Source organism: Ascaphus truei, chromosome 8 (assembly GCF_040206685.1).
Source record: "Ascaphus truei isolate aAscTru1 chromosome 8, aAscTru1.hap1, whole genome shotgun sequence".
Lineage (NCBI taxonomy): Eukaryota > Metazoa > Chordata > Amphibia > Anura > Ascaphidae > Ascaphus > Ascaphus truei.
Genome location: NC_134490.1, coordinates 56,221,228 through 56,235,589, shown reverse-complemented (window position 1 = coordinate 56,235,589; position 14,362 = coordinate 56,221,228). Strand labels below are relative to the sequence as shown.

Sequence of the window (14,362 nt, the reverse complement as noted above, 5' to 3'; positions counted from 1 at the left end):
GCGCTGTCTGGGTCTGCAGCAGCAAAGTGAGCTGATGGGACAAGGGACTGAGAACAAATTATTATTTTATTTATTGTTAACTCTTTACAGAGCTGAACATTGATTTGTCTTCCAAAGCTATGTCTTTATTTCCACATTTCGGTGTACAGCTGAAGGACACTTGATTACGCAGCCAAATTTAAGTAGACCACCCCCCCCCCCCTTTTTTTTTCTTGCTTGGCAAAAGGTACCTCTTTTGCAAGTTACTATCTATCTTTCCTACCTGTCCACTGTTGCCCTGTGCAACCTGTGTAATAAGACCTGCCCAGACCTTTAAAAAGTGGTAATTGTGGCAAATATTTAATTAGGAACAACTTCTCTAAAATAACGTCTAAAGGTACTTTTACCAAATATTTAATGGGGCTGCCTTAACAGGGGCAATGAAATGTTAAGAGGAGCGCTAGGGCGCTGATGCTGCAGTCCTCAAGCCGTTAACAGGTCAGGTTTTCAGGATATCCCAGCTTCAGCACCGGTGACTCAGTCAAAGACTGAGCCACGGTGCTGAAGTATGGATATCCTGACAACCTGACCTGTGCGGGGGCAGGGGCTTGAGGACTGGAGTTGAGCACCCATGAGCTAGGGAGTAATTTAATAATAAGATGTATTTGTGTAACTGCAAGTCTGGAGCGAATGGAAATCTTCTCTAAGAAACTTGTCAAATGTATGTTTGCTGATTCACAAGTATCATACGTGTTAAGATTGATGCTGTAGGGCAGAGTAAGTTTTCAATGAAGGGCAGATACAAAGCCCTATAATTTATAGGCGATAAGCCTTGAGGTGCGAAGCCCTAGTTCACAATCCATTGATCTAAAACTCTTAGGCAGCCTACTTATCACAGTAATGAATGACTGTATAGATTGGTGTGACTGCATACAGATCTTAACGGATTCGCAAGTGAAAATCATGATGGAAGGCGAACTGAATAAACAACTACTATAAAAGTGAAAATGGAGGGGAGATTTGTCTTTAACAACAGTGCAGGGGTTAATCCAAACTTTTTAGCAAATACTTATACATACTCTGTGGCTGATACTATACACCTCGTACATTGACCTTGGCCCCTTGCAGACACTTGCCAAAACACCTTCCTGCTGTCTCTGTACTTTCTACTTACCAATTAGATTGTCAGCTCTTTGGGGCAGGGACTCCTTTTACTAAATGTCACTTTTATGTCTGAAGCTCTTCTTCCCATTATGTTTTTTTCGTGTTTGTTATTTATATTATGCCACGTCTATTACGGCTGTGAAGCGCTATGTTCATTAATGGCGCTATATAAATAGTTACATACATACATACACATGCCATCAACTAAAACCCAAGTCAGCTTTTCTTAAACCCTAAATATTCCAAAGAAATAATAATCACTGTATGGATGGGATATGTGTGTGAAGCCAGCACACCATAAACATCTGAGGTGTGAAATGTGACTGCAGTACAAGAGAAAGTGATTTCAAACTCCATTCCTACTAGTGCAGCCAGCGATCCTTCTTGTGCAGTGCACTCTTATCAGCCCCAGCCACACGCTGAGTGTATTGATTTCTGCTGGCTCTAGTCATCAGGACAGGTCGGAGGGTGAAACACACCCAGGATCAAAGCAATTTAATGCACAGCACTGGGCCAGAATATTAATGCTGACAAAATGTAAAGGAGTTAAGGCACAGTCAGAGAAACAGCCAACTAAAAAGGAGGAAACAAGTTATATATGATTCAGGTTTCCTTCAAACATTTTAATAACAATGTAACAACTTGTATTCAGAGAAGGGACTTCAGTGCGGAAAGTTCCCTTTCAATGAGACATCCATGCAGACACCTCAGGGGTAGAGCCCTGGGTACCAGCTTTAGCATTCTGCTCTGGGTATTTGTCTCAGAGGGAGAAAGAAACAGAGTCCTCACATAATGTGTTATTAAGGGCATCAGGTCATTCATTTTGGGGGGAAATGATTTGTGTATCAGTTTAGACTTCTGCACACAGTATTCTTCTCTTATTATAGATTAACTTGCTTGGAATTAGGTCAGAAGGCTTACATTGATACACCGAAGATATACAGAATGTCCCATTCGTTCAACAAGTAGCAAACACAGCACAAACCATTGTGTAACTGCTCATCTATCAGCCTAAAGCAGGGGTTCTCAACTCCAGTCCTCAAGACCCCCCCCCCCCCCCCCCAACAGGCCAGGTTTTAAGGATATCCCAGCTTCAGCACAGATGGCTCAAGCCATCTTTGAATAAGCCACTAATTGAGACACCTGTGCTGAAGCTGGTATATCCTGAAGACCTGGCCTGTTGTGGGGGTGGAGTTGAGAACCCCTAGTCTAAGGATAGATTGTTTGTGTGATTCGGAAATTAAAAAGTCAAAATAATAAATGTTGGTGTTTTCTAGACCTGACAAGCTTTGTGTTCTAGTTTAACAGGTTTTAGTCCTATGAATGTTATCTCTAAATGTTTTACCATACTCAGTATCTTATACCCCTAATAAGAGTGCCATTCTCTATATTTTGTTGTTCGGCTGGAGTTAGCACTCTTAAAACTGCTGTCTTATGGTATTTTCTACAAAGCTCATTGCAAAAAGCTCAATGTCGTGTGTGTATATAAAATCAAACACACATGAGTGTTTGTGTTTTTCTTTAGTAGCGACGAAACATTAATATAAGTCAAGTGTAATTAAATAAAGAAAATAATGGACTAGGGTTATTTCTTTGCTGTAATTCGCCCGGTTATTCGATAGATGGCTGGATTTAGAGTGTAGTATTGTTGGGGTTAATAGAAACAATGCTAATTTAATTGGTTAAGGGTTGGAGGAATGTAAAAATGAGGTCGATGACAAATTAAATCATGGCATGACAGAGGAAACAAATAATGTTTGGAAAAAAGGGAGCAGATGGGGGCTGAAAGGTTGACATTGGTGGACAGGAATTTAAATGTGAATAATAGATGCAGCCATGAAAGAATGCACACAATACTGAGGCACTGAGGGCAAATAAATGGACTTGGTACCAAAGATAAATAGACTTTTCTCCTCCTCCCCTTGTCTGTCTTTTTAGCTTTTCTCCTTCCAGTTTAGTGCCTTCTCCTCCCCTTTTTACTCCTCGCTGCTCCTGTGTCTCCTCCTCCATGGGATGTCCAGTAACCCAGAGGCAAACACAGCTCACAGTCAGGTGTGATCACAGCCAGAGAGGGCACTGGGCAGGGCAGACCCTTTGTGAGGATAGGGATCTGAATTGCCTTCCTATATGGACAGGACATCAAGCAGATCCCTTTGTGTACAGGTCACATCTTTAGTATTATGAGAGAGGGTCTTCCTTAGATCCAAGTATTTACCAGGGCACGCGAGTCTCTAATAAGTCACTAGGTACCTGGTTGTCTTCAGAGCAGCTTGGGGATCCCTAGATTGCAGAGGTTATCTGGGGTCCCCAGCACTTACATGGGGATGTTAAACTGTGACCCCGGAGAGGAGAAAGCTGCCCCCGGACAGAGACATCTCCACACTCCCTTCTCCATCGTGGACATTCTGAGCCACGCTAGGGATAGGGGACAAGGACACGGTGACAGTCCCCAAGAGCCCAGGACAGAGGAAGGAGAAGCAGGTGAGGTTCCACTGAGCATATCATATCATACAATGTCATGGGATGAGAGGTGATAACTTGGTTTCAGACGGTGCACTAATTATCTTGGAAGCAGGTTTGTTTGCAAACTGTTACATTTTACTTGACAAATATCAAATAGTCAGGTTTTGCTTTGGCTTTTAGTGAATTAAATGTCTAATGGTAAGAAGAAGCATTTAACCTCTTCAGTGCCAGAAAAGCGGGGATTACATGTTTTAGGACTGCTTGCAATGCATCACTAACCTATCTTAAGGGCTAAGTTAATGCACACACACATTAATGTTCAATATTTTGCAGGCTAAAGGACTAAAACTCATCACAACGGTCACATTGGTATCCAAATTTCTTCAGAACCCATGAGGCTACTTGAACTATTTAATTGGCCCCAGAGAAAGATGGAGAGACAACATATTAGGAAATACTGTAGATGTAATTAGTAAGTGAACTATTGGAAGAAGGGTATTGGAGAAAGTAACAGCTTGAGGCATAGTTATACCCAACACTGCTCCAAAACCAGGGACAAACTGATGCAAAAAAAAAGAAATATACAGCATCAGAGGGGAATAAAAACCTCAATTTAAAGCTGAGGGACAGTATCCATCGGTGTCGTTTTCTTTGGCATTTTAACCTCACCAGGGAAACTTTCTGCCAGTGGCAGGAACTAAGAAGCAGAAAGTTCGATGGGTAGAAAATGATAGTCATGTTTAAAATAAATAAAAGGGAAGTGCTTCCGATATCTGGGAAACTATTTCTTAGCCTCAATATTGTTTTTTCCCCCCTCTTTTCTGGAACGGATGCACTGCAGGACATGTTACCATCATCATCATCAACCTACTGGGATAAAATGCTCTGCAAGGGGGTTATTATACTTATAGCCCCTGGACATCACTTATCTCCTCTTCTCTGTTAACGGGGAGCGAAGGGGTTAAGGATTCAACATATGGATATACAATGGAAACGATTGCTCTGCAGAGGTTGTGTTATCGTCAACCTCATTACAACATTATATATATATAATTACAATTACATTCACACGGAATGTTTTCCGGACATTTAAACACCTGTAAGGTCTGGATGGGGTTATATGTCTCGGGACTGATGAGGAGCAGAACCTAGATAGGGATTGGTGACAGGGTGACACACAGATGTGATCCTGTGGTCACTGGGAGCCGGGGGCCCTTGGTAATTGCTCTTCCCCTTCGGGATGCTGGGGGCTAAGAGGTTTACATGAAGATTCCTGTCGCAGGCACTGATCGATATCCTATTACTGAAGACTGCATATCTCCCAGCACAGGGCTCAGAAACTCCCTACCTGATCAGAGGACCCTATATTAAAGAGATGACAGCTATCGATCCTCATCACAGGCCGGTCACTCCATCAGGTCGCAGGAAAGAGGGCAATTTCTTCTTAATAACTCCTGTCTAATGAGAATCAGAAGGCCTGCTAGCCCCTGAGCCCAGCCTGAGTGCACAGATGGGTGCAATGTGTGTAGAACACAGGCTTCTCATGCCAGAGAGCAGAGTTTGGGCACTTGGACCAAAGATTACCTATTCTAGGGCTAAACAGTGAAGCAGGTGCATTAAATAAATAGGATCCAGTTGATAGCAATTGTGTCTGATACATCTGGTGCCGTTTGTTTGCCCCAGAATAGCCCCACTTTTGCCTTGATACATAGACCTCATGGAGTCAGGCAGGGAGATTCCCATATTCGCCTCCTTTTTTCCTGGTTACATAAATTAGGGGAGATGCTTAGATCATAAGGACACTGTATTTTAACCATAATTCAAGACCTAGGTCACTTACTCTTCCATCTTCACCAAGCTCTTAGAACTAATATTTGACCCTGAAGGTTTGAACCAAGAATGATTTCCCATGTACAGTTATAATCTCTACACACCCACTTACTGATTTGCTCTGGGTGAAATTATTCTTACTGGGGTATGTTTTGTTTAAGTATTAGTTCGTTGTGGTTAGTTAGTTGTATTTTTAGGGACTTGTATTAGAAAATTCAATTGAAATCGAATGGTTAATGCAATTGTAAAGATATCAAAATATCCTACAAAGGAATTGTGTTGTTTTTCTTTTGATCCTGTAAATCTGGTTATTTAACCCCAGCACAAGAAAATAAGAACATTTTTGCCATAAATCAAAAAAGTGTATTAATGATCATATACAGAATTTGTAAAGTGATATTAGAAACACTAGATCCAATACAACATGAGAATAATATCACTGAGGTTACTTGATCAATAAAACATATGAATATTGTCACAGAGATATGAGACTTCAGAATATGTGTGGCAAACACATTCTTATAGTGAACAACCTTCCAAAATAACATGTGAATCTGTTGTTGCAATGAGACTGATATTTAACACTCATTGATCTGTATTGGGCTTGCAGTGCAATTCAAAAGTAGTAGAACTCTTCCTGACCCAAGACAAGCCTCATCCTGGTAAATAAGGGGACATTGAAATATATTCACAAATAGTATTAGAAAGCAGACCTGTATATAACAATCTTTTTGTTATCATTAGAATACCCGCAGACCTTGCATTGGTGTTAATTTGTCTGCTTCCATACCCTACATTTTTCAGTTCATGTTGTATGAGGATTATTCTGCAGAGATGTATCAATTTGGGGGGATTATGATGAGAAGATGAGCCGTCATAAAACCCTCATGAATTATGGAGAAAGCTCAGAGTAGCAGAACATTTCTACGTCATATAGAACAGACAACACCAAAATATTACACATCTTAGGATGTATTTTTTAGACCCTTTTATTGATTAACATATATAAACACATTGCTTTTATACATGTTACCATTTTTAAAGTTCCACTAGCCTTATTGGTCCTGGAGAAATATTTTGTTGTAGGCTACGATACTTTTTAAAGCACCAACATAAGTGTTTTTCATGGGTGAAATGACAGTGTGGAGAGCTTTTCCAAACCTCACATTTCTTTAAGGCTAAACCAGGTTTCCAAATCTCTGCACACTACCATTTCTTAAATGTATATTGGGATGCTTTGATATATCGACTAGTATTTCGAGTACAGCACTCCTGAAAAAGCAATTTGACCTGTGTAATCAGTTGTAGGTTTGGAAGATAATAATGTGAGAGGCATGTGACACTGTAGATAAGTACAAACCAATCACTGCATTTATTTCCTATACTATTCTTATCTCAGATGTATCTCTAATGACACATTTGGAAGGGATTTAAAGCACAACCTGTCTGCAGTAAGTAATTGGAAGTTACATGCTGATAATCGACAGGGTCTGATCAATAATCACAAACATCTCCATTTACTTAAAGTTAGTATATAATCAAGCACATATCAACAGTCTGTTAGTTAGTTGGTTGGTCCTGTTTCTGTGTGAAGGACATTACCAGGGCCAAGCTTTAGCAATCACTTTCATGCATTCTCTTTACTTGTCAATAGAGGGCACTGTATCCTGTGACAACTGTATCCCTGGTTCAAAGACAGTTTGCAGTTGCCATAAAGTGCAAAGACACACATCACCTTCTCTGCCATATTATTCTATCATTCAAAGTGTTTCCAAGAAAATGCACGTTTTAGGACTTTCACTTTCAGCTACAAAAAATAATATCACAGAATGCAGACTGTATTTTGCCAGTGACCAGATAGGACAGGAGTGTGCTGGTCTTTAACTGAGTCACTGATTGAGCCTCCTGTGCTGAAGCAGGGATATCCTGAAAACCTGACCTGTTGGTGGCCCCTGGGGACTGGAGTTGGCAACCCCTGCTGTAGTCTATCCCATTTAATTTTCAACTAGTCCTCAAGGGCCACCAAAAGACCAGGTATTGGGGAATATCCCTGCTTCAGCACAGGTGGCTCAATCAGTGTTCAGTCATAATGACTGTGCCACTCATAGAGCCACCTGTGCTGAAGCAAGGATATCCCTAATACCTGGCCTGTTGGTGGCCCTTGAGGACTGGAGTTGGCCGCTTCTGGGGTAGGACTTCCTCCAACACGGTGGAACCTATATAGCAGAAGTTCCAACGTTTCACTGGTTAGACCTGAGCTGCAGAGAAGTCTTTAGTAAATGGGAAAAGTGACCATTTGTAAGAGTCTCTGCAAGAGCAGAATTTCTCAGTGAAACGTGAGCGTAGATTTCAAGTGTTGTGACATAATAATAACATACTCTCCAATTGCACCTATTTAGCTGGCAGACTCCATGTTTTGTTTTGGGGTCCTGTTAGACCATCTGTACCTATGACACAGAATGTTTTTTGGTATCCAGTAAGCTGCATAGGTTATAAGGGGACTTCCACTAGATTTGTTTGGAAGTCCCTCCATCCACCACGAGTAGACTAACTCCAGTGGCACCCTTTTTTTAATGGTCAAAATATTGGAGGGTCTGTAATAATAATACGGCTAAGCCTTGTCTTGTTTTGGGTAATTCCAAGTATAAGGTCTTGGATATTGGAAGGGGGGGGGGGGGGAGGTTGTTACACTCCCCTGCCAGTGAAAGGGTTGATACATTTGACCAGTGTCTGCATTTCTCCATCAGGGATGGAAGAACATCTTTCTCATGGTCTTTCTATTGCCCACCACAGATGTGACCTTCTCCACTGGAGACAGGGTTCCTGCACCGGGGGATGAAGCAGGAACTTCCCCGAATGAAAGGCCAGAGGAACCGGAGGAAGGGTCAGGGAAAGAGGAGCGTCAGCAGAACCGTGGCCTTCCCAACGCCAGCTCTAAGCCTCGTCGGGCCCGTACTGCCTTCACGTATGAGCAGCTGGTAGCTCTTGAGAGCCGTTTCCACAGCAGCCGCTACCTGTCAGTGTGTGAGCGACTGAGCCTGGCGCTGACCCTCCACCTCACTGAGACCCAAGTCAAGATCTGGTTCCAGAACCGCAGAACCAAGTGGAAGAAGCAGCAGCCTTTAGGAAGCTTGGAGGGGGGAGGATGCAGCACACAGACCTGTTTTGGGAGCCCTGACCCCCGGTTTATCCCACCATTCCCAGCTTACCCCTGCACAGCACACATCTCTCATATTAGTCCTAGCACAAACCACCAGCTGTCACCTTTCCCTGGTCTCCTCCTCTCGCCTCCGTCCAGCTCATTCCCACTTTCACCAGCAAGCGGCACCTTCTCACACTTCGTAGGGTCGACCCGCCTGACCCCCTTTTACAGCCCTGCCCTCTAACTGCGTGTGACCTGAGTACGATTGTCCTCAACGTGATGTGATAGAGTCACATCAAGTAACCGCACTTGGATGGTGTCATATTGGCACAGACACATCACAAAGACATATGACATCCTAGTGCTATAGAATGAAATGAAAGAAGGAAATGGCAAGATGTTTTAAAAGCAATGTCGACATTGGGGACGGTGTGACTATTTATCAAGCCTTAATATTGACACTCAGAGGCACATTGTGACCATGCATCTCTAAGTAAGGTATCAAACCTGTGCCAGCTTGCAATGTGGTGAGACGAGAGATGGGGGGAGGAAGGAGTTACATATCGCATATATTATAATGGGATATACTTGTGTGTGTGTGTGGGGCTGTCACAGCATGTCTGCAGTGGGATCAACATCTCAGTGAAACAGATCTGCCCCAAGTGTAAACACCTGAATAATATGTCTTAGGCCTCGTCCAGGGTTACTGCTTGCTGGCGGAGGCGCGCTTCCGCTCAGCACTGAGCCCCTACAGTCGCAATTAGAGCGGCTTTAGTAGGGGCTCGCCTACGCTTCCGCAAGCGCGCGGAAGCGTAGGTCTTAGGGAAATTTTACATTTCAGTGCTCGCCGGAGCGCAGGGCCGGTCACGTGAGCGGTTCGCCCAATGAGGGCGAACCAGCTCCGTGACGTCACTGGCCCGCCCCCGGCACGCCCCCTGATGGCGCGCTGTCTAAGGCCAGGGAAAGCACCCGCTTTCCCTGAGCCTCAGCGCGCCTCAGCACGCCAGCGGGGAGCTTGGCCGAGGCCTTAAATTTGATGCCGCAGCTTGTGACAAATAGCACAGGGGTGGCCAACTCAGTCGGTGACTGAGCCACTGATTGAGCCACCCGTGCGGAAGGAGGGATATCCTGAAAACCTGGCTTGTTGGTGGCCCTTGACAACTGGAGTTGTCCACTCCTGGTGTAGATGTTACTCTCAAAGCTGGATACACAGCTCTTGCCTCTCTGTGGCTCCTATTCATTAAGATCTGAAGTTTATCTTCCCATTGCTCCGAAGATTTAAAGCAGCAGTATTTTCCCTATAATATTACCTGAGTGAGAATTCTTGTCTGGGGGTGAAGACAGCTAATATCGTGGTGGGATACCCTGGTTTATGGAATATATAAAAAATAAAACTGCTGATTTAAGCTGCATAAAAATAAACAGCGTTTACATTTTCCCAAGTAAGGCTGCGCTTATAGTGCTGGCGACAGCGACGTCACAACAAATGCATTGCCGCCATCGCGTGCGCTTATAGTAAGCGCGATGCGAAGGCGTGACGGAGCAACCGCTTGGTCGCGATTGCTGGAAGTCATCTCAATTTGTTTTTTCCAGCGACCACAGCCTGACGTCACCGTTGCTGTCGCCAGCACTATAAGCGTAGCCTAAGAGGAAGAGAGCATATTGCATAGGTGCTTGTATCTGTGGGATGACAGTATTTAATTATTTGACATGATTAATGTCATTAACAGTGAGATACAATCTGTGTCACTTCATTTCCGCCACTTGGGTGTTTTACTTCTCACATGATACATTTGGAAGTAATGTATGGTATAGGGTCAGGAAACATATCTTTGTATTCCTTTGTCACCACAGTGGCTTGGAAACCAATGGGCTGCAGGTTGAGTTTGGTACAGTAGGTGCCTAAATAAAAACATCATTGATTCTAAAGCAATAAGGCACTCGGGTCATATTACCCATTGGTAACAAAGTCACCAAGTTTTATTTCTCTGGCAATTATATTGCAATTAAAGTTTTGTATTTAAATATTGTTCTTAGCTGCTCTCTCCAGAGAACCTGGTGTGTGCATGCGTGTGCTTGAGACTGCCTATGCCTTTCTCATTGTACCAAACAAACATGTCTTATCGCTATGTTGATTCAAAGAAGTGTGCAGACTTGTGATCTTTTCCATTGAATGAACAGAACTGTCACCTGCAGATGGCTTTTTTACGGTGTGTAAACTTTCAAGTACATCAACTTTTCAGCATCGATGATTCCAGACTGTCCCATAACCCTGCGGTGCTCAACTCCAGTGCGCAAGCCCCCGAAAAGGTCAGGTTTTCCAAATATCCCTGCTTCAGCACAGATGGTTCAATCAGTCCCTGCTTCAGCACTAGTGGTTCAATCAGTCCCTGCTTCAGCACAGGCATCTCTGATTGAGCCACCTGTTCTGAAGCTGGCATATCCTAAAAACCTGACCTGTTGGGCGTGGGGGGGGGGGGGGAGGGGCTTGAGGAGTGGAATTGAGCACCCCTGCCTTAAACCATATACAAAAACACACAGTGCAATACCTATATATTCTCTTGAAAAAGGGTAATTTCATTTAACCCTTTGGCCAAAGCGTCTTTTGCCTGCTGCCACTTTCAAGGCATGACTGTTAGCAGGTCCTAACACTACCTGAGTTCAATTTTTTATTTACCTGTATAATTACAAGACGAATGATCTGCATTGGATCTGTCGTAACCCAGCAAAATGAAACTGACCTGTCAACTTGGAAAGTGGGGAGGGGCGAGTTTAAATCTTGGGGGGGGGGGGAGCCTGACCTGTTGGGGGGGGGGGGGGGGCTTGAGGAGTGGAATTGAGCACCCCTTCCTTAACCCATATACCCAATATTTGGGATGAAGATTAATATCACCCCAACCCCTGGGTTCACTTATTTCAGTGGTGAAGGATTTATGAGTACTATTGTAAAACAGAGGCTCTGAATCACTACCAAGAACATGCCCACAAGGAACACGAAGCCTCCTTCACTTGTTAAAGGCTTCCCAGTAACTGTGCCTCCCTACCTCTATCTTTCATTTCGTAGACAATATTCAATATGCGGCGTAGATATCGTCTACCTGTCAGGAAAGCTTGAAGCCCCATTAACAAGAGGAAGGTGGCTTCACGTCCTACTGAATTTTAGCCTTCGTTCCTGGAACTGCAAAGCACCAAATAATGCATCCTACATTTTGTAATGTCTGCAGTGCAGCAAAGCCACAGCAATCAGTATGTAGCTATGTGTAGTTCTTCTTGAACAAATTGAGCCTATAAACATGACAAGTGTTGGAAACGTAATAATTATTGTGCATTTGCTTTTAGATAATCTTAGTCATTTTCTTCTAATGATCCTATGTCGATGCGGCCGTTTCGTCGGAATTTTTGGCCACCGTAGGTAATGTGTCATCTAACACCTCGCCCTAACCCTAATAAACATAATTACTTACCCTAAAAACCTTACCCTGTTAAACCCTTACAGTACTAACCTTAACCCCTTACCCTAGAAACTTTAAGCCCTTACCTTTAAAACCTAACCCATTAACCACTTACCCTAAAAACCCTAACATTAACTACTTACTCTAAAAATCCTAACCTTAACTACTTACCCTAAAAACCCTAACCTTAACTACTTACCATAAAAACCCTAACCTTTAGCCCTTACACTTAAAACCCTAACCTTAACTACTTACCTTAAAAGCCTAACCTTAACTACTTACCCTAAAAACCCTAACCTTAACTACATACCCTAAAAACCCTAACCTTAACTACTTACCCTAAAAACCCTAACCTTAACTACTTACCCTAAAAACCCTAACCTTAACTACTTACCCTAAAAACCCTAACCTTAACTACTTACCCTAAAAACCCTAACCTTAACTACTTACCCTAAAAACCCTAACCTTAACTACATACCCTAAAAACCCTAACCTTAACTACTTACCCTAAAAACCCTAACCTTAACTACTTACCCTAAAAACCCTAACCTTAACTACTTACCCTAAAAACCCTAACCTTAACTACTTACCCTAAAAACCCTAACTACGTACCCTAAAAACCCTAACCTTAACTACTTACCCTAAAACCCGTAACCCTAAAAACCTTAACGGTTAACCCCTTACCCTAACAACTCTAACCACTAATCCTAACGCTAATCACCTACCTTTGGATTGAAACGGCTGCGAAGACGAAATGGCTGCATCTAAACGTCCTGTCCACCTATGCTGGCACGTGTGCAATAACCTATGCAGCTGTGTGACACCCTCACTTATACTGGACCTTTGCTTTATTTTACAATACCTTTCATTAAAAAAGTTATAGTGGGTAAAAATGGATAAGAAGAAAAGAGTGACTCACTGTGTTCATTTGCATGTCATTACCCAGAATCCCTTGCTGCAGTGGGAGCACTGTATGCTAAGCGATAATGGGGAAAGGCGGGGTTGCAGACCTGTCTGAGACATGTGAATGTGCTCTCAAGTGAAATTGTTCTTTACAATACCATGACTATATTTTGTATTTCACATTGTATTTTCTCAGTATTTTTGGTTATTTATCATTAGTCTCTCTCTCTCTCCCTCTCTCTCCCTCTCTATCAAAGATTACTTGTAGAAACGTAACTGCCAAATGAACATGACACGAGTACGGTGCTGTTTATATAACTTAGATCAGGGGCGGCCAACTCCAGTCCTCAAGGGCCACAAACAGGTCAGGATTTCAGGATATCTCTGCTTCAGCACAGGTGGCTCAAACAATGGCTCAGTCAATTACTGAGCCGCTGATTGAGCCACCTGTGCTGAAGCAGGGATATTCTCAAAACCTGACTGTTGATGGCCCTTGAGGACTAAAGTTTGCCGCCCCTGACCTAGAAAATGTGCTCAACTCTTAGAGAACCAGTCACATACAGGAGACAGATATGTATGTTATTTATTCTTGTTTAACCTCGATCATCCTGTTAAAATGAATGTGTATGTACAGTGTATCAACATTCCTAGAATTATTTTTTTTTACATAAATTCTAACTATTTGCCCCCTATTTTACTGCACACTGCTCAAACTTGTAGTTTCGGGGGAAGGACCACAGGGGCCACTTCAATTATGATATTTCATGACACCATATTTAAAAGTTCTCTGAAAAATAATTTAACATCAATAGTTTGCATTTGGGAGGAAAAAAATATATAATTTGTAAAAGAAAATTAGAGATGTATATAATGGCGTATTACTCTTAGGTACTAGCATTATAGTTAACCCCTTCCATGCCAGAGGGGTCAGTAACGTAATGCAGTGCAATAGGTTAATTAAAGTTTCCCCCTTTTATTATATATATATATATATATATTTATATATATATATATATATACACGCACAACAAAAGACAGGGGTGCCCAATGCTACATCCAATTGACAAAACATATATGGTAATACGTATAAAGTACAAATACTTCAGTAATAATATTTTCTTGGTTATTTAGTGTGTATTTGTGTATGTATTTGTGTGTCTACACATTTAATAAATATTTTATTTTTACCAATGTTTTTTTTTTAATCAATAATAAATTACACATACATACACACACATACATACACACATAACACACACAAGCACACATAAACACACAAACATTGTAGCTTCACACTATAGTATACATACAAAAAGCATGCGGCACGTGCACGCGCGTTCGCATAGGCACGCACGGCCTCATGCTGTATAGAACGGCTTTAAGCAGGTCTGCAACCCTACCTTTCACCATTATCCCCAACATACAGTGC

The 14,362-nt window shown here is 42.4% G+C and overlaps 1 protein-coding gene across 1 annotated transcript; it reads left to right on the top strand.

Annotated features, from left to right (window-relative positions):
• Nucleotides 1–3,232: 3,232 nt before the first annotated feature.
• Nucleotides 3,233–9,195, top strand: NKX1-2 (NK1 homeobox 2). The gene is made up of 2 exons (XM_075610216.1): nucleotides 3,233–3,658; nucleotides 8,255–9,195. The coding sequence occupies exons 1-2, from the start codon at nucleotides 3,462–3,464 to the stop codon at nucleotides 8,820–8,822; spliced, it is 765 nt and encodes a 254-aa protein (XP_075466331.1). The 5' UTR covers nucleotides 3,233–3,461; the 3' UTR covers nucleotides 8,823–9,195.
• Nucleotides 9,196–14,362: the final 5,167 nt, after the last annotated feature.